The sequence below is a fragment of the Alosa alosa genome, chromosome 2 (assembly GCF_017589495.1).
Source record: "Alosa alosa isolate M-15738 ecotype Scorff River chromosome 2, AALO_Geno_1.1, whole genome shotgun sequence".
Lineage (NCBI taxonomy): Eukaryota > Metazoa > Chordata > Actinopteri > Clupeiformes > Clupeidae > Alosa > Alosa alosa.
This window is the reverse complement of record NC_063190.1, coordinates 15052970-15078373: the sequence shown is the minus strand read 5'-3', so window position 1 is coordinate 15078373 and position 25404 is coordinate 15052970. Positions and strand designations below refer to the sequence as shown.

The 25404-nt window shown below is 39.3% G+C and overlaps 2 protein-coding genes across 4 annotated transcripts; one reads left to right on the top strand and one right to left on the bottom strand.

Moving 5' to 3' along the window:
* The first annotated feature begins 180 nt into the window (after positions 1-180).
* On the top strand, positions 181-12868 carry nono (non-POU domain containing, octamer-binding). Of its 3 annotated transcripts, none has more exons than XM_048233683.1 (10): positions 181-314; positions 962-1082; positions 1229-1422; positions 1568-1869; positions 2252-2347; positions 2550-2746; positions 3120-3313; positions 11041-11074; positions 11376-11440; positions 12427-12868. In XM_048233683.1, exons 2-10 carry the CDS (start codon positions 962-964, stop codon positions 12547-12549), a joined length of 1326 nt encoding a protein of 441 aa, XP_048089640.1. In that variant the 5' UTR covers positions 181-314; the 3' UTR covers positions 12550-12868. The 3 variants fall into 3 exon arrangements, with proteins under 3 accessions (XP_048089640.1, XP_048089632.1, XP_048089627.1); XM_048233675.1 differs by having other exon boundaries at positions 962-1100; positions 12430-12868; XM_048233670.1 differs by having other exon boundaries at positions 962-1100.
* A 5388-nt stretch (positions 12869-18256) lies between these two features.
* Positions 18257-23348, bottom strand: zgc:113208 (uncharacterized protein LOC550591 homolog). The gene is made up of 6 exons (XM_048233658.1): positions 23080-23348; positions 22678-22866; positions 22500-22598; positions 21355-21425; positions 19075-19205; positions 18257-18605 (listed from the first exon to the last, which is right to left on the bottom strand). The coding sequence occupies exons 1-6, from the start codon at positions 23225-23227 to the stop codon at positions 18371-18373; spliced, it is 873 nt and encodes a 290-aa protein (XP_048089615.1). The 5' UTR covers positions 23228-23348; the 3' UTR covers positions 18257-18370.
* Between the last annotated feature and the right edge of the window lie 2056 nt (positions 23349-25404).

Sequence of the window (25404 nt, the reverse complement as noted above, 5' to 3'; positions counted from 1 at the left end):
GTATGTCTAATCCGTAGACGGGCTCTGAGATGCATCAGATGCATGCATTCATTCATGCCAAGTCATTCAAACTTTATTATGTCACATCCTGGGCAAAGGTTCAAAATTGCTTAGGCCAATAGTAATCTGTATCTGAACGTTTCAGCCAATCATGATATTTTATTTGGGGGCGGACTTTAGTCACAAGCCTATCATCTTTCACGAGGAAAACACGATTAGGTTGTGACGTCCCACTTTTCCAACCCTTTGTAACCCAATAACCTAAATTCTCCCTCAAGACGTGTTATTTCGGTACTCTCTCCTTTCTATTTACGGTAAGTTATTGGTATACTTTAGATTACTATACTGAAACAGCATTTCTTGATGGTTTGCACGTAGATCTTTGTAGTGTAGTTAATCTGAGGAACTGGATGTCTATTATCTAACCGTAGCTAGCCGTTAGCTGTCGCTAGTTAGCGCGAGGTAATGCTATGATCAAGATTTTATTAGCTGGCTTCGTTATTTTAACACCCTAAAGGCAAAAGTAGATCTATTGTGTTTGTATTCCTCAGTTAATGCACATCTGCACGCTCGTTATGTACAGCTTTTTGCCGATCATATACATTCCGCTCGCACCCTAGACCAGCTGTTAACTTTGTTCATTGTGTGCTACCATATCTATGGTTAACGTTAAGGTATAATTGTTAGCTAACGTTAGCTAGCTCGACCACAATAGCTGCCATTGTTGAATGACTACTTGTTGTCTGAGAGGGGACTTTCCGTAATAAAGTTGGTTTATTCATCCTGTAGCATTTACCTGAACTGGTGATTTGAGTGGTTAGATAGCTAACGTTATCTATGTCAAACTGAACAGATACCAAATCAGTCGGGGTTTGTGTCTGCGTCACTGGATCAAATTTGACCAAACAAGTATTATTTTCTTTTAACAATCCATTTCAAACACTTACACCGTATTTATCAGATGCAAGGCAACAGAGGGCCCCGTCCGGACCAGCAGAACCATGCTCCACAAAGAAGGCCCAATCACCAGGACCAACAGAGGAAACCAGGCGGCGATAGCAATGGACAGCACTCAGACAATAGTGAGCAGCCAAGCGCAAGTATGAAGCAAGGACACTTGAACACGTTCATAGTTATTCTTATTGCATATCCGTGTGATTGAGAGCTACAGCGATGTGTGTAATGTGGGGCGTAATAAAGTCGAGCCTTCATGTGCACATGTTTGTAGATGCTGGCATAACCATCGACCTTCAGAACTTCCGCAAGCCCGGAGAGAAGACATACACGCAGCGCAGCAGATTGTTTGTGGGCAATCTCCCCAATGGCGTCACAGAGCAGGAGGTGGAGAAGCTCTTCTCAAAATATGGCAAACCATCTGAAATCTTTATCAATAAAGACAGAGGATTTGGATTCATCAGGCTGGTAGGTCTTTTTTTGTCTCCCTTTCTCTCCCAGACTTTCTGTCTGCAGTTAAAGGCCCAAGTGAAGCTCCCATAGAACAAGAGTGTACACTGTTTAGTTTGTTGACAAGACACACGTTTAGTAATGTCTTATCTCCATTTTGTAGGAAACCAAAACAATGGCAGACATAGCCAAAGCAGAGCTCGATGACACCCAGTTCCGTGGGCGTCAAATCCGTGTTCGGTTTGCCACACACGGCGCAGCACTGACCGTGAAGAACCTGCCACAGTTTGTCTCCAACGAGCTCTTGGAAGAAGCCTTCTCCATCTTCGGGCAAATTGAGCGTGCCATCGTAATTGTGGACGACCGCGGGCGTCCCACAGGGAAGGGGATTGTAGAGTTCACCTCAAAGCCAGCTGCCCGTAAAGCACTGGACCGCTGCACAGATGGCGCTTTCCTGCTTACAGCGTAAGTAAACAGAGAGAATGACATGCATTTTTGTTTGTTTTTTAACAGGATTGTCTGAATTGTATCTGAAAGATGTAGACTGTGACTTATCTGAGTAAAGATTTAAAGATTCATTCGAGTGTATCTTTCTTGAATCCACCTTGATGTGGTTGTGTCTTGGTGAACACTATAATGTTCTTACTAGGTTAGTAGAGCAAAGTGGTATCAAAACCAAGGTAATACGATTCAGTCATAGGAAGTAATATGTATACTATTAATAACATGTTTCTGTACTGTAAGCGGCTTTGGATGAAGGCATCTGCTAAATGAATGAATGAATGAAATGATCTGTAAAGCACATATAGAGGTAAATGCTGGTGTTCTTCATATTGTTCCATAACAGATTTCCCCGTCCAATTACCGTGGAACCAATGGAACAGTTTGATGATGATGAGGGACTACCAGAAAAACTTGTCACCAAAAATCAACAGTTCCACAAGTATGTGGAACAAACTCACTAATGTTCTGGTTCTGTAATGGCATTTGGCATTATATTTGTGCTATTGTAATACTACAGTACGTCAAGTCATTCTCCTGAGAACAGATATTAATTGTTGATTTAATAACAAGCCCTCGCTCGCTCGCTCTTTCTTAGTCCTCTTTTCTGTTCTGACCCCTCCATCATGGCTGTGCCCCACCAGAGAGCGAGAGCAGATGCCACGATTTGCCCAGCCTGGCTCGTTTGAGTACGAGTATGCCATGCGCTGGAAGGCCCTGCTGGAGATGGAGAAGCAGCAGTTTGAGCAGGTGGACCGCAACATCAAGGAGGCCCAGGAGAAGCTGGAGGCCGAGATGGAGGCGGCACAGCACGAGCACCAGGTCATGCTCATGAGGCAGGGTGAGTTGACGGGCCTGACTTTTTTTTTTTTAAAGACAGGGATGGGGTTCCTGTTTGTCTCGGTTTTGCCGGTTGGCAGATAGCTGCAAATTTGTCCCACGTTATGTTTTGAATGAAGTGTAATGATGTTGCTGTTTTTTTTTGTTTTTGTTGTGTGACTTCCCTTGCATCTTTAAGCCATTGTGACTGGCTAGTAGAAACGACCCCCCCCCCCAAACACACACACATACATTTGCTATAACAGTGTGACATTGCAAAAGAAGTGAACACTGAGAATTTAGTCTCTAATCTAATACTGTATTTTAAAACATTGTTCCTACTCTTTGAAAAGACTAAGCTGAAAGATTAATATTTGACTTGTTTAATCCATCAGACCTGATGCGTCGTCAGGAGGAGCTGCGTCGCATGGAGGAGATGCACAACCAGGAGGTGCAGAAGCGGAAGCAGCAGGAGCTGCGCCAGGAGGAGGAGCGGCGCCGGCGGGAGGATGACATGCGCCTCCATAATGAGGAGATAATGAGGAGGCAACAGGAAGCTGGCTTCAAGGGTGGAAACTTCCAAGAGAATGTGAGTGTCCTGTGTGCATCTCTCTCTCTCTCTTTCTCTCTCCACCACCCCACCACCATGTGTACACACAATCCCAAAAGTTGTTTTATGAAAATGAGTAAGATCAGGCATAAAATCCAATGTGCATGAACATGCAGCTTCATCACAATTTCTATCACCTTAAAAGTCAAAGTCTGCTTTTTTGTCAATTTCTTCACATGCCCAGACATACAAAGAGATCGAAATTACGTTTCTCACTATCCCACGGTGAAGACGAGACATATTTTACCAATTAGGTCCACAGACAAACATAACATTCAAGTAAACAATAAATGAGTAAATAAGAAGTCACATACAATGAAGAAATAAGAGCAGCAAAATTGGGTTGAAATTGTGCGTAGACAGTCAATATAATAGTGCAAAGTCAGGCCAATAAATGGCCGAGGTAGTCCTGTTTGTAAGTAAGCAAGTAGCATAGTGGTGCAAGTTATGTAAGAGCAGCAGAAGTGTTGTGGTCAGATGAGCAGGAACATCTCTTGGCTTTGGTTGAACTTCACATTCACTTGCTGTGTGGCCTGTGAGTTTATTAGAATCGGCTGCTGTGTAATTTGTTTTATATTAACACTAATATGCTAGCTTTTGCCGGCATGTCACAGAGAATTTAAAAGTGGGCTGATGTATTAGATCTCTCCATACCGAGAGCTTTGAAGTGAATGAGCTTGCACAGGCGAAGTAACAATGCTGTTAGCAATAAAGGATATGTTGAGGATTGCCACTGCATTAGGTGCATCCTACAGACATTCTGTACTACTCTGTGGAAACTGAACAGCTTGTGAGACGCTAAAAGCTGTTTTATGCTTCTGCATCGACTCCTTGAATATACGCCGGCGTGAACCTTTCAAATTATGCGTCTTCTGTGTCAGAATGGTGGACTCCATAGACTGCCGTTCTGAAATATTAATCTTATTTGTTTGACCTTTTGCTTAGATGTTTAAAAAGTTATCGAGAAATAGACAGTACATTCCAATGACCTAGTTATTGTAACCAGAAGATAAGTCTGGGGTTATTTGCGAGGTGTCTACCAGCTTATTTATGTTGTGTTAGCAAGCAAACTTTCCCACAACTGGCCACAAAGTGCTGCTTGCTGGCGAAGTGCTGATTACTGACAAATAGACACTTTACAAACAGACAATCCTGTTATTGTAACCAAAATATGTCTGAGTTTATTTGCAAAGTTTATGTCAGTGAGCTAGCATGTTGCTACACCCCACAGTAGGCTGCTTGAAGCAGCCAGTTATCAACACAGCTATTAGCTGGTTTGATTTGCATTGAGCTCAATGAGCATCAAACCAGCTAATAGGCTAACTGAAATAACACCCATGCCAATCTCTAGGTATGGTGAAGGGTATGTGATGATGTGGGGCTATTTTAATTCCAAAGGCCAAGGTAACTTTATCAGGATGCACAGTATTCTGGATCCATGAAATAACTAGCCTTTAAAAATAAAAATCTGCCTGTCTCTATGGGAATTTAACATAGGGGTGGGAATACTTATAACCCCTGTATTTTAAGGAAGAACATTTATTTATTTATGATGCATTATTCATTCACTAAAAAAAATTGGTGTCCTTAAAGGTTCGATATTTCTTCATTTTCACTTAAGGCATTAAGATCAATTTCCAAAAGATGATTTTATATTCCTCTTTTCAGTCAACTTTAGCATGGGTGCCAATACTTTTGGCCATCACTGTAGCTTACATATACTTACATATACAAATATGTATGTATGTATGTATACACACACACATATGCACGCAAACATGCATCCATGCATACATACATACATACTGTACATACATACATGCATACACACATACATACATACATACATATACAAAAATACATATATACACACACACATATGCACGCAAACATGCATCCATGCATACATACATACATACATACATATACATACGTGCATGCATACACACATATGCACGCAAACATGCATCCATGCATACATACATATACATACATACATACATACTGTACATACATACATACATACACACATACATACATACATACATACATATACTTACATATACAAAAATACATATATATACACACACATATGCACGCAAACATGCATCCATGCATACATATATACATATACATATGTACATACATACATACTGTACATACATACATACACACGTATATACTTACATATACAAAAATACATATATACACACACATATGCACGCAAACATGCATCCATGCATACATACATACATACATATACATACTTACATATACAAAAATACATATATACACACACATATGCACGCAAACATGCATCCATGCATACATACATACATATACATACGTGCATGCATACACACATATGCACGCAACCATGCATACATGCATACATACATACTTACATACTGTACATACACACATGCATACACACGTACATACATACATACTGTACACATACACATGTACACATAAAGGCGCATATACACTAGTGCACACATACATACATACATACATACATACATACATACATACATACATACCTAATCTCCTAATAAGGGCATTAATGAGAGAGAAGGTGCATTAATGAAAAAAAGTGCAAGTCATACACTTGGGAAACATTTACATTGGTCACCGGATTGCAAGTAAGATAAGAGGGATGCCTTAAAAAGTGGAAAGGAAGAGATAGACCTTAAGGAACAAGGTAAGCTGTTCCAGTCAGAGGGGGCTTTGAATTTGAAAGCACGTCTTCCGATTTCTTTAGAAATATTTGGGACAGAAAAAAAGACATGATCAAGGTGTCTAAGGCCATAAGTTGACCTATATATGACTAAATGTTGCTTCAAATAAAAAGGATAATTAAAAAAGATACATTTATATAAACAAACTGAAACCAGTGTAGCTGTTGTCTGGCCTTTGGGGATAAGAGGTTCAATTGCTGATACATATGGCAATGATGGGTTAGGAGCGGACATCTCAACACAAATCGGCAGAGACTGTTATAGACAACATTTAGGGATTTAAGGTGTGATTCTGTTGTACTCATATAAACAATGTCCGCATAATCAATAATAGGAAATAAAAGCTGAGTTACAATTCTTAATCTAATCTGTTGTGTGAAGCAATTAATTGAACAGTATAACAATCTTAAGTTATAGTTTACTTTTCTCACTATAGAGTCAATATAAGGCCTGAAAGAAAAAAAAAAAAAGGAGTTGAGCCAGAGGCCCAAATATTTAAATTCCTCAACATTCTCCATTAATGTACCATCTGAGAATTTAATTGTTATACTGTTACCTTGGATATGTCGGGCAGACCTAGTGGCAAATAACATGCTGTATGATTTTCTTTTATTCAGTATGAGTCCATTATCTGAGAACCACTTTTGAATAGTATTAAAATCAAGTTGCAGTGAGGATTGAATCAAATTAATTTCATGTTTTGAAGAATAAATAACTGTATCAGCAGCATACAGGAGAGTTTGACTGTCCAAACACATTTGTGAGAGGTCATTAATGAAAATAGAAAACAAAAGAGGGCCTAAACAAGAGCCTTGTGGAACACCCTTTTCCATTATCGTGAGCTGGGAGAGAGCACCATTGAAAAGTACACACTGACGTCTGTAGTGAAGATATGAATTAAACCATAAAAGGGACTGTTCAGAAAGACCAATGTTATGTAATTTATCAAGGAGAATATAGTGATCAACCAGATCAAACACTTTGGTAAGATCTATAAATATTGCTCCAGTGGACATATTATTGTCCAAAGAAGATGTGACATCGTTTACAAATTTAGTGAGAGCAGTAGTGGTGGAATAATTGGGCCTAAAACCTGATTGGTTTGGAGAAAGAATAGAAAACTCATTAATATATTTAAACAGTCTCTTGAACATAATTTTTTCAAATACTTTTACTACATTACTAATAATTTGAGATTGGTCTGTAATTGTTAGGATCAAGTGGATCACCACTTTTGTACAAAGGTGTTCTAGCACACTTCCACATGACTGGAACTTTGCAAGTAGATATGGATAAATTAAATAGATCACATAATGGATATGCTAGAACATGAGAAGCAATCTTGATAAACTTCATCTTCAGACCATCTATACCAGCAACACTTACAGATTTAATTTCGGAGATTGCCTGCTGTACCTCAATGGGAAGTATTGTGGTAAATGAGAGGGAACTGTTTGCTACATTACTATTTATGGGGTTGGAGTAACAGAAATCAGGTGGGCATAATTTAAACTGAAACTGAAAAGAAAACAGAGGTGGGATCATTTATTCAGTTTTTTATTCTTAATGTTTTGGATTTGTTTATTCAGCAAAATTCATTTTTCAGTGATTTTTTAAAATTTTTTATTTTTTTTTTAATAGTCAGATTTGGCCTTTCTTGTTTTAACAGTACACTCGTTTCTTAATCGCTTATATTCAATCCAATCTGCCAGACCTTTTGTTAAGTGGTATCTTTTCCAGGCTTTGTCCCTTTGCTTAAAGAGATGTATTAAGTCACCAGCAATCCATGGTAAATGCCTACCCTTCACTTTGACTGATGCCCATGGTGCATGTTTATCTATAACCTTTAGTACCTCAGTATAAAAGAAATTCCAGGCATCAAACATAAGGAATTAATTCCAACCTGTTCCAATTAATACATAACAAATCTTGAATAAATGCATCATTATTCATATTTTTGAATTGTCTTACCTTGATTATTTTAGGTGGCAGACGAGGTAGCTTTATTTTCCAGACACAGATAACTGAGTGGTCACTGAAGCAATCAGATAGAACACCTGAATCAGCAATTCTGTTGGGATGCGTGACCAGGATCCAATCTAAGGGCTTCTACATACTCGACGCACCCGACCGGTAGTGGGACACCGTGACGTCAAAATGACGTAGATCTTGCTGGCGCGCCAGGATGTTAGCCAGGTAGCGCGAGGTAGCGCACCACTCTTTTCAGACGAGCACGACAAAGCAGAAACAGGAAGATGGACTAGTTCGAGGCCAAGCGAGGGTTGCAGTGTTTTGTTACAGTCGTGAATTTTTAATAGTTTGCTGGATAAGTTAACAAAGTTACCAGCGAGAGTTGCAACACATGGAATTAAGAGGAAAGAATAGAAACCTTTTATTTTCAAACAAAGGATATCTATTAAGGCCGGATCAAAATCTCTTTCCACTTCAGGAAATTACACAAACTCAGCCAGCTGCTAGCTAGCTAGCGAGCTAACTAAACTGTTTAAATTATTAAAATTTCCCTCGGGATGACAAAAGTATCTATCTATTTATCCATCTATCTATCTACTTGTGCGCACACCTTGGAAACTAGATGATTATGATGGTGGTAGTTGTGAATAGTAGCAACCAAAGTCTGAAGTACCATCAAAGAGGCTAGATAATAGCAGAGCCCGTTTACATTCTCTGCTACTAGTGTTTCTTAATGCAGCTTCTTCTGCTGTGTAACATAGTTAGCGTTAATCTTTTCACAACAGCGACACCTCTGTTCAGGAGAATATTGCAACTAGTGTCGTGACCACGACGCGCGAGTATAAATGGTTACGGCGCTTCTGTGATGTCACATTGTCGTGCTACCGGTCGGGTGCGTCGAGTATGTGGAACATTTAAGAGAGACCTAGAGTTCCCCTCCACTCTAGTGGGCTCCCGTATTAATTGAGTAAGATTTAGGCTTTCAAACTGATTCCTCTCTTTCAAAGAGGACCTATCAAGCCAATTTCGGTTGAAATCTCCCAATACTATAATTTCATCAGAACAATTTAAGTTGATTGAGGCAAAAGCATAAAACAACCTTAAAGGCTCTGCTACTGCCACTTATGTCTCTTAGCTTATGTGTGTGTTTCTTCCTCAATCCAAAAATGTAGCCTACCTTCATTCCCATTCCCTTTTCCGAAGCTGTAGCCTACTACGCTAATTAAACTTTTCCACCAGAAGGTTGTGACAGAAGAAATATGGGCCGTACCACAGTTTGATGTTATTTCCCATGCTGCCCAATTGTGACAAAATATTGTGAACATTCCAATAGGACTTCAAATGAAGACAATCCTCTCAATCATTGATCAACAGCAATGTCCAAAGTATGATTGCTAAAGCAGTAAGGGTGGGAAAAATAATCGATTCTTAGATGCATCGTGATTCATCGTGATCCGATGCTCGATGCAGATAAGTTAATAATTGGAATTTTAACAATGAAATTAGTTCGCCTGCTGCAACATTCTGTTAGCCTCCTGCAGAGCGCTACCTTTCTGCTTGCCGGCTCTCTGCTATACACGCATGCTCACCAAACACATGTGCGAGTTGTTTACAAAGTTTAACTACTTCTATGAGGTCGAGGGTAAGCTGGACAAAACCTACACTGTGTGTAAGGTAGAAAATCAAGCCCCACCCTATCCGAGCCCCAATTTGGCTTGTAATGATTTAAAAATAATAAAAAAAGGATTAAATAATAATACTTAAAAAAAGAAACAAATGGTTGATCAAGGGCCCGGCCCAAGGATAGTGTCAGGAAATAACCTTTTTTTCTAATAAAATATTAGAGAAGGTCATTCATCTGTTGATTATCTTTAATGGTCATCACAAAAGTAGGAAGTCTGAGTTGCAAACTCAAAAAATTGTTGCATCGATAATCGGTTTAGAATTGAATCGTTGGCCTCTGAATCGGAATAGAATCGAATCGTGAGGTGCCAAGAGATTCCCACCCCTATAAAGCAGATTTGTTAAATGATATCCAAATAATGTCAATAAACACAGACACAGCGTTAGCGACCATTCATCGGCCCTTCATTCCTTCCCCTGTTCTCCTTGGCCCCTATCTTGCCTACGTGGCTTATAATTGTGGCCGGTCACAGGCGTTTTTGTTGTTTATAATCTCCTTTGAGATCTGTGTCAGGATCCATCACACCATTCATTGAACTTGACCTGTTTACCCTATGTTACCTCACTTCCGCTTTAATAGGGGTTTATATATGCAGAAGTAATTTTCTCACAATATGTTATTTCTGGGGTAGCTATAATAGTTCTTTCTGAGAATCTAGTTCCTTCATAATTTATCTACACTATGCTTTATAAGGGTTACCAACCTGCACGTTGCTCTTTAATGTTACTATCCACAGATCACGCTGTAATACTCTTTTTACACAGGAGGTGGGAGTGTTGAGTTGATAACACCATATAGTGACCCTCTGCTTGTCAGATAGTATTTGGTGCAGATTGGGGACAGAACATCACATGTGTAAGGTCCTGTGTGTGCTGGTGAAATGGGCCCAGAGTAGGAGTAGAGGGGAGAGAAGCAAAGTTGTTCCATGCAAAGAATTCTGTACTTTGAGCACTCCATAGACTCATATCATATTTGATTATAGTTGAAGCAGGAATGTATTTAATGTATGTAATTAGTTTGACAGCTGAGGAAAAATGTAATATTGAACCAAACTCTCAGCATCAATGCCCCCACTGTTCTTCTGAAGTCGCTTGGAGTCACTTGAAGTCCCTGAATTCTGTGGATCAGCCAGTATGTAATTGCTAACTGTTAAGACTGTAACATATCAGATATTTCATAGATTTATTGCCAGGGCACCGGACAGCTTAGGCAAAAAACAAACGAAGGAAAATGAAGCTAACTTGGGTCTTTTGAAATATGTACTGTTATGTTTGAGTAATCACTGAAATTATACCCTTTCTTTTGTCCAGCAAAGGGAACAGGAAATGAGGATTCACATGCAAGGTGAGATGAACTTTTTAAACTTTACATTCAGCACTGAGACTTGAAGGCACCATCTGCGATTGTGGCAAAAAGTTAATTGTATCTTGCTCAACAGCCACTAGAATTGCACCCTTTCTTTACTCCTTTTTTTTTGGCACACACACTCATAACACAAGGCTATAGGACCACAAGGAACAGTATTTGACTAAGTGTATTGAGTAGCACCATAGGTTGTTAATGGCACCAGATTTAATCAGGTTTAAATACATGTTTCCAAATTAAATGATGCATCATACTGATGGGTATGTTTATCTGCGTAAAGGTGCTGGGATGAACAGGAACCCACTGGCAGGCAATGCTGCCCAGCCAGGAACAGGAAACAATGAGGTGAGACAGACGTTAGCACTTAGCAACCTGTTGGACTGCTATGAGTTTCTGTTGCATATATTTACAATTTTATGGCCCTGCATTATATTAGTGTTAAAGGAGAATTCCGGCCATTTTTCACATAGATATCTGTTTCTCGAGGTCACCGAATACTGTCGAAATAAAAAAAAAAAAGGTGCTACCTAGCTAGAGCAGCTAGGCAGATACACTCTGGAAACATGATTTTAAAGATGCCCCCAGAGTCTAGTACTGTAGCTGCCTGGCTGCAGCAACTTGAGCTAAGGTAGCACTGATCTGTTTTATTTCATATCTACAGTATTTGGTGACCTCGAGAAACCGAGATCTATGTTAACTTCATGACATGAAAACAGTGCTTTAAAAAGCAGCAAACAAAAGCATCTGTTTTATACAGTAGCAACATGTTTTCATATATAAAGGTTTATGTTTTGTTTATTAAGATGATGCATTATATATTGTGCATTAAACTGGCAAGAAATAGTATCAAAATGCTTGAAACCAGAGGCTTTGTGACTTTTAAAAATGCCAATTCAAGCCGCTCACCTGTCAGCTTAGTGTTAATCAGATTCAGCACAGTGTTTATGTTGAAAGTTACAGGGGTAATTAAAGTGGAAAAATTACTTAAAAAGCAAACAAGGCAACTTGTTGTGCACATGTTCTCTGTGAAGCTTCCTTTGTTGTGGAGTATTTCAAACACCATTGAGATTGCATTACGTTAATTGGAGCTGTTTAAGTAGAACCTTGAGAGAAAGCACTTAATATGATTTTATTAAGTATTATTCTTATGAAGTTGCATTTCTTCTTTTGTTTGTAAGAAATACATAATTAACAGTTTAACAATTTGATTCTCCAATTTTTAAATTTGAACTACAACTATTTTGCACTCCTTTCTTACTTTCCTATTCAGGCACTCCATCCCCCTTTTTATGGGTCGTATTAACTCTTAATCTCTTGATGTGTCTTTCCAGGGTGGTGGTGGTGGTGGTGCAGGGTTGATGGGAAACCCTCCCATGCCAGTTGGAGGAGCCCTCTTCCCAAGGGGTCCCCCAGGACCTGCTGACTTTGCCCACAACAAGCGTCGCCGATTCTAAGACTGTTACTGCCTTTTTTTTTTATCTCTCACCCTCATTTTTAAGTCCCTTTGTACACTGTATTTTTTTTCACGTCAAGTTCTCGACCACAGACAGAGTATTTGTAAAACTGTATACTTTTTTTCTTTTCTTTTTTTTTATTGAAGTACGGAGCTGTTGTTTTCATTTCTAGATTCTGAGTTTCATGCTTCCTTTGTATAGACATGATTTGCTTTTCCGCTTTGTATTTTGAAGATCAACATACTTTTATATAGTAGTAGGTACAGTCTGGATTATGCTTTTAACGACCTTTATTAAATCCAACATGTTTTGGGAAAAAGTGTGTTTTCTCTTGAAATGTTTCTGCCATGTTTTTAAATTGTGATATATATTGCTGATAATGAATAACCAGATGCACATTCATACTTAATACACTCAATGAATTGGAGTGTGTTTGCTCTACACTATGGACTACCTGAAAGCTAGTGATGCATTGTTGGGCAACTGGTCAGATAGGGGAGTTTAGCTTGCCTGCCTGACGGCTCTTACACACAGTTGCGTTCCGTCAATGCATGCCAGTGGGTGTTCCCGACGGTAGCTATGCAAATGACTTGAAGTAAAACCGTAATGTGATTCGTTGGTGCCGTCCGTAGATTGGCCGATACCGTCTGTCGGTGCAGCAACAGCTGAACTTCTCAACGCGAGCGACGAGAGAAACGCGACGCGACGGACCCACAATTCAGTTCGGCAACGGATGACGTGAGCCCATGTAAAGTGAATGGGATGCGTCTCCAGCAACGCAACGCACGCAGCTGTGTGTAGGAGCCGTGACCACTTGCCCAACAATACAATGCTGGCTTCCATAAAGTAAAAAATAAGGCAATGGTCAGCTATCCAGAAACGACACAATTCTGCATGTTCTTACCTCAGAGATACATTCTTAAAGGAGAATTCCGGTGTGATATTGACCTAAAGTGTGTTGAAACATGATACCGAGTGTGAACGTATGGCTCATAGCCCATCTCGGCTTGTCCCCTGCACTCTAAAATCTGGCGCTAGTTAGCCGATGCTACCAACAGCAAAATATTACAACAACAAAAATAATTCAGTGGAAATGCATGGATTCCAGTTTCTTCCAGTAGCAGCAACTGGAATCCATGCATTTCCACGGAATTATTTTTGGAATCTGATCCCTTATCATATACCTGTTCATTCTTACTCGTCGCTCGACTTATCGTGACTAAATTCAAGATGGCTGCAAACGCTAAACTTCATGAAGATACAAGACTATTTATACAGACAGTAAGTAAATTACCAGTGCTTTTTCAAAGTTCTCAATGTCTCGTTTTAAATGTCAGGGCCCTCGGAAGTCTACCAATGAAGTGTGGAGATACATTGAGCCTCGTAAATGGTGTAAAACAGTGATTTATTATTTATGCATGGCTAGCCCGATGCCGAAGCACCACCATTGAAAAAGCTGTTGGTAGCATCTGCTAACTAGCGCCAGATTTTGGAGTGCAGGGGACAAGCCGAGATGGGCTATGAGACAAACGTTCACACTCGGTATCATGTTTCAACACACTTTAGGTCAATATCACACCGGAATTCTCCTTTAAATTCATTACATTCCTGAGACGTGGGACAAAAATATAATGGAATGTTTTTGGCCCAGTTATCCTCCTCAACCTTATATAGTCATCAGATATGTGACACATAATTACTTCTCACTATAATTAGTGTTGAAAGATACCTTTTCCACGATAAAGCAAAATTAAAAAAAAGTCATGAGCAAAATTTTTTTCCAAATGTCAAATGTGTGATTGGATAAGATGAAAGGTCTCCAGTTTTTGTCAATGTTGTCGGAGTTAATTGAAATTAATACAATTGGGCAATATCAACGAGCGCAGTCTCTTTGACGGACCCCTTGCCACATTTAATCTCCGCTAAAAATAATAGTGTCGAACAGCCTCAGATGAGTCTTATAGTTTTTGAACATTGGAGATACTACCATTAAGATTTACAATGTCACAACTGTGATACTTTGTCTGGTCAAAAAAGGTCACACTCTTAATATTTGATTGGACTGCCTTTTGCTATAATTATGGCATGCATTCACCTCCCTGAACCATGTTTGACAGTTTGAGGCAGATGAATCCTGGCAGTCACGGATGTATCATAAATATTTGACTGTGATCTGAAGACTCCAGCTCTACCCTATTCCAGAGCAATGGGTACGAGTTCAAGTGTAAGAAGCAGTGCCCCCATAATGTCCACAACACAAGGCTCTGGAGGCAGTGTTCTCGGGTTGTTTGAGGTGGAGGCTCCGGAGGCCGTTTTATAGGGTTGTCTCAGTCAGGTGGAGGCTCAACAATGTTATGTGGCTAACAAATGAAGCCAGATGACTACAGTACCTCAATACAGAATAACCAGGTAATCCCATCAATGGATTTGTCCTTCCCTGATGGCAGAGTCATATTCCAGGACCACAATGCGGATTGATTATGGAAGACAGGTTCTGGGAGTCAGGTCAACAGAGTCCTGCCCGTAAACGTATTGAAAGTCTTAGGAATGCGAGAATGGAGAACATTTTACAATGTGGTTTGACTTTCCTGACGTCTCAGCAAAAAATGGAACTCTGGATGGAAATAAATGTTGTCATGTTGCCGGTTAAAACAATGCCATGGCAAATGGGAGCAACAATCAAAGCTAATTGTGGGCCAATGAAATACTTGTGCGTATAACCTTTTTGTTCAGGCAGTGTATATCAACAGTCATCGGATTTTTGGAAAAATATTTAGGCAACTTTATTCTTGGGAGGTTGGGGGTTGTAATACATGAAGATTAGTATTATGTGAAATATACATGTTGTAGTTCTCATAACAATCAGTTTATTTGTGCCAAACCAAACAATCTTGATTGTTTATTGTCATGTCGCACCTCAACATACCCATGAAGAACGGCATTTCGTATTTTAGTGTGATGGACTTATGCAACAGTCTACTGGATATACACCAACGTGACAGATATTACTTTATTTAATGAATTATCCATCTTTAGAGAGCTTTGCTACTTTTTGGTATTCAGTGTACCTTGGGTGTTTTTCAGCATTTTTGTTACTGGCTACTGGATAGCACACTGGCATTGATTGAATATTTCTGAGACATCAAGAGTGGCCCAGGGCTGACCCAACTGGGTTTTTTTTGTACCGACAGTACTGGGTGACTTTGAGAAACGAGATCTTTTTGAAAAATTGCCGGAGATTTAAAACTCTATAATGGTTATAATACAGTGGTGTGAAAAAGTGTTTGCCCCCTTCCTGATTTCTGTTTTTTTTTGTTCATTTTGCATGTTTGTCACACTTAAATGTTTCAGATCAAACAAATTTAAAATAGTCAAAGATAACACAAGTAAACACAAAATGCAGTTTTTAAATGAAGGTTGTTATTAAGGGAAAACAAAATCCTAACCTACATGGCCCTGTGAGAAAGTGATTGCCCCCTAAACCTAATAACTGGTTGGGCCACCCTTAGCCTTTTACAGCGCTGTGGAGGAATTTTGACCCACTCATCTTTAAAGAATTGTTGTAATTCAGCCACATTTTTCACACAGGGCCATGTAGGTTGGGATTTTTTCCCCCTTAATAATAAAACCTTAATTTAATAACTGCATTTTGTGTTTACTTGTGTTATCTTTGTCTTATATTTACAATTGTTTGATGATTTGAAACATTTAGGTGTAACAAACATGCAAAAAAAATAAGAAATCAAGGAGGGGGCAAACACATTTTCACACCACTGTATATTCACATATGAATCTGCTTCAACACTTTTGTGGACTGATTATATTGTGTGCATCATTGTCTGTTGATTATTCACCATGGAGAAATATACATCAAAACAGTTGGAAGGTTTAACATGAGCCAAATAAATATTATAAAACACAAAACTTTAATAGAATAAAGGCAGAGAATAGAGCATATCCTTAAAATCAAGGTAAAATGACCCTCACTCATCAGCAACTGCATAATATACATACATGTGCGGTGACTTTCAATAAAATAATAAAAGATATTGGTAACACTTTACGGTACCCATCATAACTAATGCTTTAGTTGATGTGTTGTTCATGCATGAGGTCATGAATTACAGACTATGAACTCATGTCAATTCCTTATGATTCATAAGATATAAAGGAATGAAGTAATGCATAAATCATGAATTAATTCATGCATGAATTCATGATAATTCATAGCCTGGGTGCCATTCCGAACTTAGTCCCACCCCACGGGAAGTTCGGTCTGGCATTGCTCCATTGTGGTGGAAGTATGCTCGAAATCAGGCTTTACGATGATGGACAGGTGAGCAACAGCGCCTGGTCTATCACGTCATCTGAGCACGCTTAGATTAGGCTTATGTTTGAAACAAAAACGCTGTGGCTAGAAGGATACATGGCTTTTAAGACCCCCATATGGAAAATTCATATTATTTAATGAGGTTGTATCACTGAAAACGATTATTTCTGAAAACTTTGGCCAAAGTTGAGATGTGGGAAAACTGGTGGTTTCACTTTCATCAAGGGAAAACAGCGCTGTTGCATTGTGACATGTTCCCTTGTTTGTTTGAAATCTCTGATTGACCACCTGTTCGAGGGATTTGCGACAGCCTTTCCCAGCTGTTTAACATGTTTGTAGCATATCACTGTTCAACAGAATTATTTTTAAAAAACGGAGGGGATATAGGAGAAGAAGGATGGTTCGTGTGTTTTCTTCCCACACCTCACGGTAAGCTATTTTGTTGCTCTGATTGGTTAAATCTATCCAACTGCCCATCTATCTATCCAGAGGCATTCCCCCCTGTATCGGTTGAAACACGCCCCATAATTACGTCCCAATGGAGCCGTATCAGACTCATATTCTGACTAGAATTTGAGTATGACAACGTCAGGCTAGATAATTCATGTACCCTTACCGTAAAGTGTTACCAAGATATTCATACAAACACAAAATTCCCACCAGCGTTAATGCATTCAACCCTACTCCCTAAGGGCTTCTACATACTCGACGCACCCGACCGGTAGCGCGACACCGTGACGTCAAAATGACGTAGATCTTGCTGGCGCGCCAGGATTTTAGCCAGGTAGCTATGGGTAGCGCGAGGTAGCGCACCACTCATTTTTTTTCAAACGAGCGCGACAAAGCGGAAACAGGAAGATTGACTAGTTCGAGGGCAAGCGAGAGTTGCAGTGTTTTGATACAGTCGTGAATTTTTAATAGTTTGCTGGATAAGTTAACAAAGTTACCAGCGAGAGTTGCAACACATGGAATTAAAAGGAAAGAATAGAAAAGATTTATTTTCAAACAAAGGCCTGAACAAAATCTCTTCACTTCAGGAAATTACACAAACTCAGCCAGTTGCTAGCTAGCTAGCCAGCTAACTAAACTGTTTAAATTATTAAAATTTCCCTCGGGATGACTAAAGTATCTATCTATATATCCATCTATCTATCTACCCAAAGCACACCTTGGAAACTAGATGATAATGATGGTGGTAGTTGTGAATAGTAGCAACCAAAGTCTGAAGTACCATCACAGAGGCTAGCTAATAGCAGAGCCCATTTACATTCTCTGCTACTAGTGTTTCTTAATGCAGCTTCTTCTGCTGTGTAAAGTAGTTAGCGTTAATCTTTTCACAACAGCGACACCTCTGTTCAGGAGAATATTGCAATTAGTGTCGCGACCCACGACGCTACGAATAAAATGGTTACGGCGTTTCTGTGACGTCACATTGTCGCGCTACCGGTCGGGTGCGTCGAGTATGTGGAACGTTTAAGTTTCAGCAGTGGGTCACTTGGGTTTGACTCTCTTGGCACCCTCTTTATAGTCTTCCTGACAGAGTCGGTAGCCCCAGTGCTGCAAAGTCTGTCTCACCACAGGGGAAACAGTGTGGTTGTCGTAACCACAGCCCGACCGTACAATTTTAGTGATGAGGTTGTTCCTCCAGCGTCCTTTCACCCCGGCGCACTTTGCCCATCGGCTGATCTGGCGTTCATCATCTTTTGTGCGGCGACCCTGATAAAACCTTTAAAAGACAAGACGTGCACTGACAGAATGCAGACAGCAAGAGCGGTTTTCTATTCACAGACAAACAATGTCTTTTAGACTGCATCGTAGTTCTAGATGTCTACTGGGGAAACTTAAAATGTCTCTACAGTAATATGATACGTTTCACATATCTATAACACTATCCACTCCCCACATCTGGCATTCACTGCATTCATAGTGGTCTGAAAATCCTCCATAGGGAACCTTTGGGTTAAGGACACTACACGTTGATGAACCATACCACAGTTCACTTGTTGGCCTGCCAAGAATCTGGTGGACCAAACTCCTCTCAAATATAATTCCAACAAAGACTGAGCCAAGATGAAATGTCACAACATCAGGTTACCTACAAGGCCATTACACCATACACATCATGATGAAACTGAACCCCTTCATATTCCTGATTCAGCGGTGGTGATGGAGGTTTACCTGTGGTCAGCACTTACCTGCAGTACCACTGAAACCAGCCATAAGGGTCCTGAGACACAATCCAGCCACTGCTCTCCCACATCTCTAAACTGCCTCCACACTTCACCTCATACGTGTTCACACTGGTCCTGTAGGTTGGTGAGGCCACCTGCATTGAAAATAATCAAACTGGATGAGAAATGTGTGTATTAGTCTGTTTAAGTCTTGGCTAGTGAGCTAAATGGGGTCATGCTGTCCACCCCAAAGCATATTTGTGCACCCCTACATCCTCCCTTTTCCCTGAAGCAACCAAAAAGTTTGTTTGAGGTGGCAGAGGCAAAAGACTATGGAATGCCCAAGTCAATAATAAAATAAACAAATATGAAACAGATCCTGAAATAAATAAAATGAGACAATACATGATTTAAAGGTTGTATCAGCGATTTCAGGCTCAAAAAAGACCCAAACATAAATTATCACATTCATCTAATCTTTCCTAATGATCCACTAGCTGTCTGCCCCATAATCAGAGGCTCGTTGCACAAAAGTAGGATCAAGACATCCAGGATAAGTGACTGAGCTGAGCTCAATGAATCCAAAACAAGAGCGTCCAGGCTTAATTGGTTGCACAAAGACCAAGCCAGGATGAGCAGATCCGGATTCATCAAGCCAGGTAAAACCGATCCTGGATAAGTGCGCGCTCACGGCTCCGTCAAATAGACCCCGCCACCCATCATAGATCCACTGATTCACCATGGCGAGTGGGTTTTCTCTGTGGCCCTAATATTCCGTCATTTTATATATAGCCTGTAAACTGTAACTTATCTAGTGATTGCAACATCATCTAAAAATAATCATTTATCCAAAATGATTGAAATTAATGATCACAAACGTTTAAATAAGGGATAATGTATAGAACGCTGGTTATTATTGGGAAAATAAGTCCCGACAGGGCGAACCGGACCCCGACGCGCAGCGGAGGTTGCACGATCGAGGTTGTAAAACGGACCCGACGCGAAGCGGCGGTTTAAACCTCGTAAGTGCATTCATTTCTGTGAACAGACCACCGTGGAGTCCATCCCGCTTATTCTACTGTTGCCACTTGCGTTGTGTTCATTTCCTGTTACAATTTAAACGTTTTAATCGCTAAAACTGTCTTGTTTGTAGAACTAATTTCTTCCGACATATCAACTAATTTCTCAACTTGCAGGACAAACTGCCGTTACTAGTTTTAAATGGAGTGTTGCTACAGCCAAAGGCCAGTCGTTAGTTCTATCCCTCCCGTTGTCAAGCAGGCGTATCCCAAGATTTTGATGAACTTTAGCTTTGAAACATCGCTATTTTAGGCTACTTAGCCTGCTTGTCATCCATCTAGCTAAAAGCCACCTCCGTCATATGCTACAATGTTGCCAACGTCTGCATTTTACAGCAATAGCAAAGCAATATCTCCAGAGCAACACTGAATCACTGAATATATAAAGCAACACTGAATATACAAGAAGGCTGTGAAAATGTCTGGTGTAACGCCTGTAGGCTGCATGGTCTTTACTCATTATCATCACCCGGGGAGAAGAAATACTCTTTTCTGATTGGTTGGTGGGGTGGCTATTAATTCTGAATAACGGGACACCTATAAAGTAGATCTGGTAAAAAAAAGTTTAATCACCGTTCCATATCAATGCATATGAATGGTAACTATAACAACCATAGTAGGATGATGGTTGAGCCTGGAAGCAGGCTTCGCAACAATGGAATCAACTGTAAACAAGCTAACTGTCCATGCTATCGCTGATAGGGCCAAAGAAAGTTGTACAAGTCTTCTTTTTAAACGGAACCGCTTGTTTCCCCTGGTGTGCTACAAAGGCATGGCTATTGCCTATAGTGGCAACCGGGTGATAAACAGGATAACGGCCTTCGAGGTGTCCTGTTATAGCCTACCGAATTAATGGACTTGGGCGGAGGCAACTCTGCCTCTCGCCCTCGTCCATTAATTCCGTATTCAGGACACCTTGGTGGCCGTTATGCCTTAGCCTACTTAATGTCCAGTTCAGTGTCTGACTCTGAGAAAAGCGTCTCAGAATTACTGAGGATGGTCCTGAGAACACAACGAATAGATTCATCAACTTGCAAATAGAAGTGAATTTACAAAACACACTGGATATTACATCAACACAGTTAGTTTGCAGGGGTGTAAAATCACACAACGTGGTGATCTTAGAATTGTAGCAGTTATCCATTATAATTGCTTGGGCTACAGGATACCATGCTACAGTTTGTTATTCCAACTTAAAACTGGGAAGTGAACATCGCTGGCTTACCTGTTTAGAAATGTTTAAACCTTCTAGCCAGTCCTCGGGAAGTTCCTTACAGACATCTTTGTAGTTTTGTTCTGCAAACCACCACCCAAATGAAACTTGTCATATTACCTCAACTGTTGTTTTAAATGTGTACAAATATGCAATGCCACTAAATACAGCCCATGCAATATTTATGCTGCAATCACTTTCAGAGCTGCTGGTGGTATAAGGTATGGTATGGTGCAGAATACACCAGGTTTAGCTGGAACTGAGGGACAGCTATAACTAGTGGCAAGCTAGATCTGTGAATTTTGAGGATATACTGTACATCACTCTATTCAGAAAATGTCGGTCCAAGTTAGTTTGCATGGCTCAGCTTTTGACATCACCAACTCCCTGTTACACTGAATAGCTTCTCCTTAAAGGTTTTTGTGGTATCTAGACAAAGCTGGAGCACACTGCACAAACTGTACCTACATAGTTGAAAAACGTTTCAAATGATTACAGGCCAATAAAATTATAAAGCATTCATGCAACAAAACAGTCATAGTCAGATGACGGAAGACAAATATTTGTACATTTGTAATATTTGAACTGTCTGTCCTTAATTGGCATAATTCTGAAGGATATCAGACGTTACTAAGCCTGCCATAGAATCCAATGGCAGAGGACAGAAGTTGAATAATAAGAAGAAGAAAAGGAGGAAAATGCAGAAGTAAAGAAAAGGTACCAAGTTCCCTGTTGGCCTCTAATAGCTAAATTTGAGATATATGGGTTCTCTGCCTGACCGTAATGAGAAAAGCTACACACAATGGATGTCTACATACTTTGCCCCCAACTACTGGTGGCATGCTACCAAAACATTGACCAAGTTATTACAGTATTGTGTGTGTGTGTGTGTGTGTTGGAGGGGGCTATTTGTAGAAGATTTGAACAACTTATAGACTATTTGATGACCTTTTTAATGGACAAAAAAAGTCAAGAACATGTTTACATGTCATTCATGTTTTCAGTTAGCCATGTGTTGTGCAAAAAGTGTGGATATGCATTGCAGTGCAATGTTTGCACCATAATCACTGCCAATGTTCTGTGACAGGAAAAAATTGACAGAAACAAATAGAAAAAACAACAGAATCCAGCTGAGTATGTGTAATGGTCAGTCTTACTTGTGACGCTTGAGTAGATGGGTCTGAAATAGGTACCCCCAAAGCTGCCTGCTTGCAACACTTCCTTAGGAGTCATGTTGGGCCTGAACTCTGGGAAGTCTAAGGACGAGAAACATCATTCATCACCATTCAGTTTGTCACAATATAATCAAGGTAGGTCTATTTCCCAGAACGCTACCTTTGAACACCAACTGTCCTTTCTCATTTTTCTTCACTGCAGATGTGTTCCTGGAGTCATCCTTCATCTTCTCCTTGCCCGATTCTTTAGATTTACGAGTGGAGCTTTGAGAGGCTCTTGGTTTATTTAGAATTGTATCCGTTGCATCTTTTTTCACTTTTTCAACGTGTGCTTTCTTCTCATTAGATGCTGGGGAAATGTGAAGGCCTACAGTTATTATGTAAACTTAATGCACACAACTCAACTTACATTAGGCGTGACAAGAATTCGGTAAAGGAGCTTACAGACCTAGGGAGGATAAACACGAAAAGTGAAAGATGCCAGTTGATTTTACACAATAAAGCCCTGGTGGTTTTAAATGACTCCAAAAAGACAGTCGTTATTATTGAATAGGCTACTTACATGCACTTCCATGTGTTTTCGAACTCTTTCCCCTCGTAACCTCACAACTTAACAGGCTTTTTTTTCTAGTCTTCTTCTTGCTGGCAGTTTCTTCCTCGTTCCCTGATGATTTTCGCTTTACCTTAGACTTGATCAGAGTTGTATCCATTTTTAGATGTATAGGCTAAAAGTCTAAATCGTAGCTTCGCTTTTGGGTGCAAAGAATAAATACCCCCTAGGCTACTTTGTCTCTAAAAATTCAGATGCATTTCTTTCAGTGTTACAAAACATTGCCGCTTTCGCTATTGCGCATGTTCGGTGGATATCAAACCGTGACGCAGTTTCCGCGCAGCACAAATTAGGCTATCATGAATTCTCAAAATATGCAGATTACATCAACTCAATTCAAGTCCGCAAATTCCCAGTGAATTGTTTTCTGATATAGTGCTAAATCTCACTGATATTTCCTTTTTTTATTTTATTTTTTTAATTTAATTTTAACTAGCCTAAAAAGATGACATGGAGGCCTACCATGCGATTGGAAAGCTGCAGTTTTCATAGATCTGCTTAGGCCTAAAACAATTAAATTAATTGCTCATTTGCAAAAACATTGCATTTTTATGAATGTTCAAAAATCATGTTTTGATGTGACATTTGTGACATTTATAAGACATTTAAATGACAAACTGTAAAATACATCTAATCAATTGTATTGTACATAGTGACATTTATAAGACATTTATATGACAAACTGTAAAATACATCTAATCAAAACAACCCAACATAGACTTGATTGCTGTTAGCCATTTATGCAAATACATTATAATGTTTGCAAATCAACTCTTCAAGATTCAAGTAGTTTCATGCAGGCTTCAAAGTGATGCAGGCTTTTATGTGTTAAGCCTTCTCCTGTTTTCAGTCACTTTTATCATGCAGGCAATGGGTTGTGTGGATAGAAGTTGAGATGTCTGTGAATATGGTGTTAAACCTCATCAAAGTTTCTGACATAAATCTTCAACCAGGTAGTCAATAGGACCACTTCATGAATCATGCATATTTGCCTTCTAAAACATGAAGCAAGTCAACAATAGTCAAAACAAACACAATATGCACAACCATAGATAAAGTAGGCCTGAGTAGTCTACAGAGGATAAAAAATAAATCAACAAGACCCGTGAAATTTGACTGAAAACTAACAAACATATTGTCAGTGTCACAAAGTAGATTTATAGCCTTGTGTGTGTGTGGATGGATGTAATCAATAATAACCAAGTGAATATGCACACAAATAATACTCTAAGACTTCAATAGCCCATTGTGAAGTAAACTCTTTAATGTAAAATTGTAAAATAGATTAACAGTTCAATGATCAAAACACAAGAATTGTATCCTGCTTATATAAGTATTAAATGCGACAATAAATAAATCTTGAATCTTGAACTAGATGAAAATTCAAAAAGTTTCAGGGTTTTTTTTATATACAATTGAAATTACTAATTACTCAAAATGCTAAAGGTCATATTTTTTCATGTGTTGTTCCTCGTTGGTGGAACGCACTACCAGTTCCTACCAGAGCAGGGACATCCCTCTCCATCTTCAAAAAACTCTGAAGACCCAGCTCTTCAGAGAACATCTCCTATCGTAGCACTACTTACAACTAGTCTTGCTGATCCTAGCACTTACCACCTGACTAACACTTGACTGTTTAACCTTTAAACACTGTTCGCTGCTACCCCCCTTAATTTACTGTTCATGGTCAAATTTGACCAGACAGTTTTAACTGCTCTTATTTTAATAAAAATGACAAAAAGTATTTTTAACCCTCTATCGTACCCATCATGATATCCTTGTGGATAACATTTTTAAAAATGTACACTTTAACAATAATAAACAATATTTTTTATATATATTTTTTTTCATTTTTATATATTTTTAAGATGTGTCGCCTCAAGGCAACAGTGTACCATAATGGAAAAAAAAGTAAAATAATTCCTATTTTTAAGAATTAAAGCTAACTTATTCATTTAAAACACCTATCCTATCTATATAACTTAACACTAGAACAAAAATATGTATCTGGTTTTCGATGTATTACAAGTCTCATACTTAACAAAAATCTAATTTTAAAATCAGTTGTTGCTCCCAGGCAACATTGTACCAATGCGGAATGAAAATCAATATTTTACAGATATGAAGTTATAATGATTAAAACATACAAATTATCATATGAAATAATCAAAATCACTGTTATTTACCGGTGAAAAGCTCCATACATCTCCCCAAACATTCTCAGGTATACACATACACACACAAGCATCCACACACATGAGTTGCGCATGTACACCC

What these genes read in the sequence shown, in the direction of transcription:
- nono (XM_048233670.1), top strand. Translation starts at nt 962, where the DNA reads ATGCAAGGCAACAGAGGGCCCCGTCCGGACCAGCAGAACCATGCTCCA. An exon ending in GATTTGGATTCATCAGGCTG is followed by an intron (nt 1,423 to 1,567) that starts GTAGGTCTTTTT and finishes TCCATTTTGTAG; the next exon opens with GAAACCAAAACAATGGCAGA. An exon ending in GGCGCTTTCCTGCTTACAGC is followed by an intron (nt 1,870 to 2,251) that starts GTAAGTAAACAG and finishes GTTCCATAACAG; the next exon opens with ATTTCCCCGTCCAATTACCG.
- zgc:113208 (XM_048233658.1), bottom strand. Translation starts at nt 23,227, where the DNA reads ATGGATACAACTCTGATCAAGTCTAAGGTAAAGCGAAAATCATCAGGG. An exon ending in GAAAACACATGGAAGTGCAT is followed by an intron (nt 22,867 to 23,079) that starts GTAAGTAGCCTA and finishes ACATTTCCCCAG; the next exon opens with CATCTAATGAGAAGAAAGCA. An exon ending in CATCTACTCAAGCGTCACAA is followed by an intron (nt 21,426 to 22,499) that starts GTAAGACTGACC and finishes GGTGGTTTGCAG; the next exon opens with AACAAAACTACAAAGATGTC.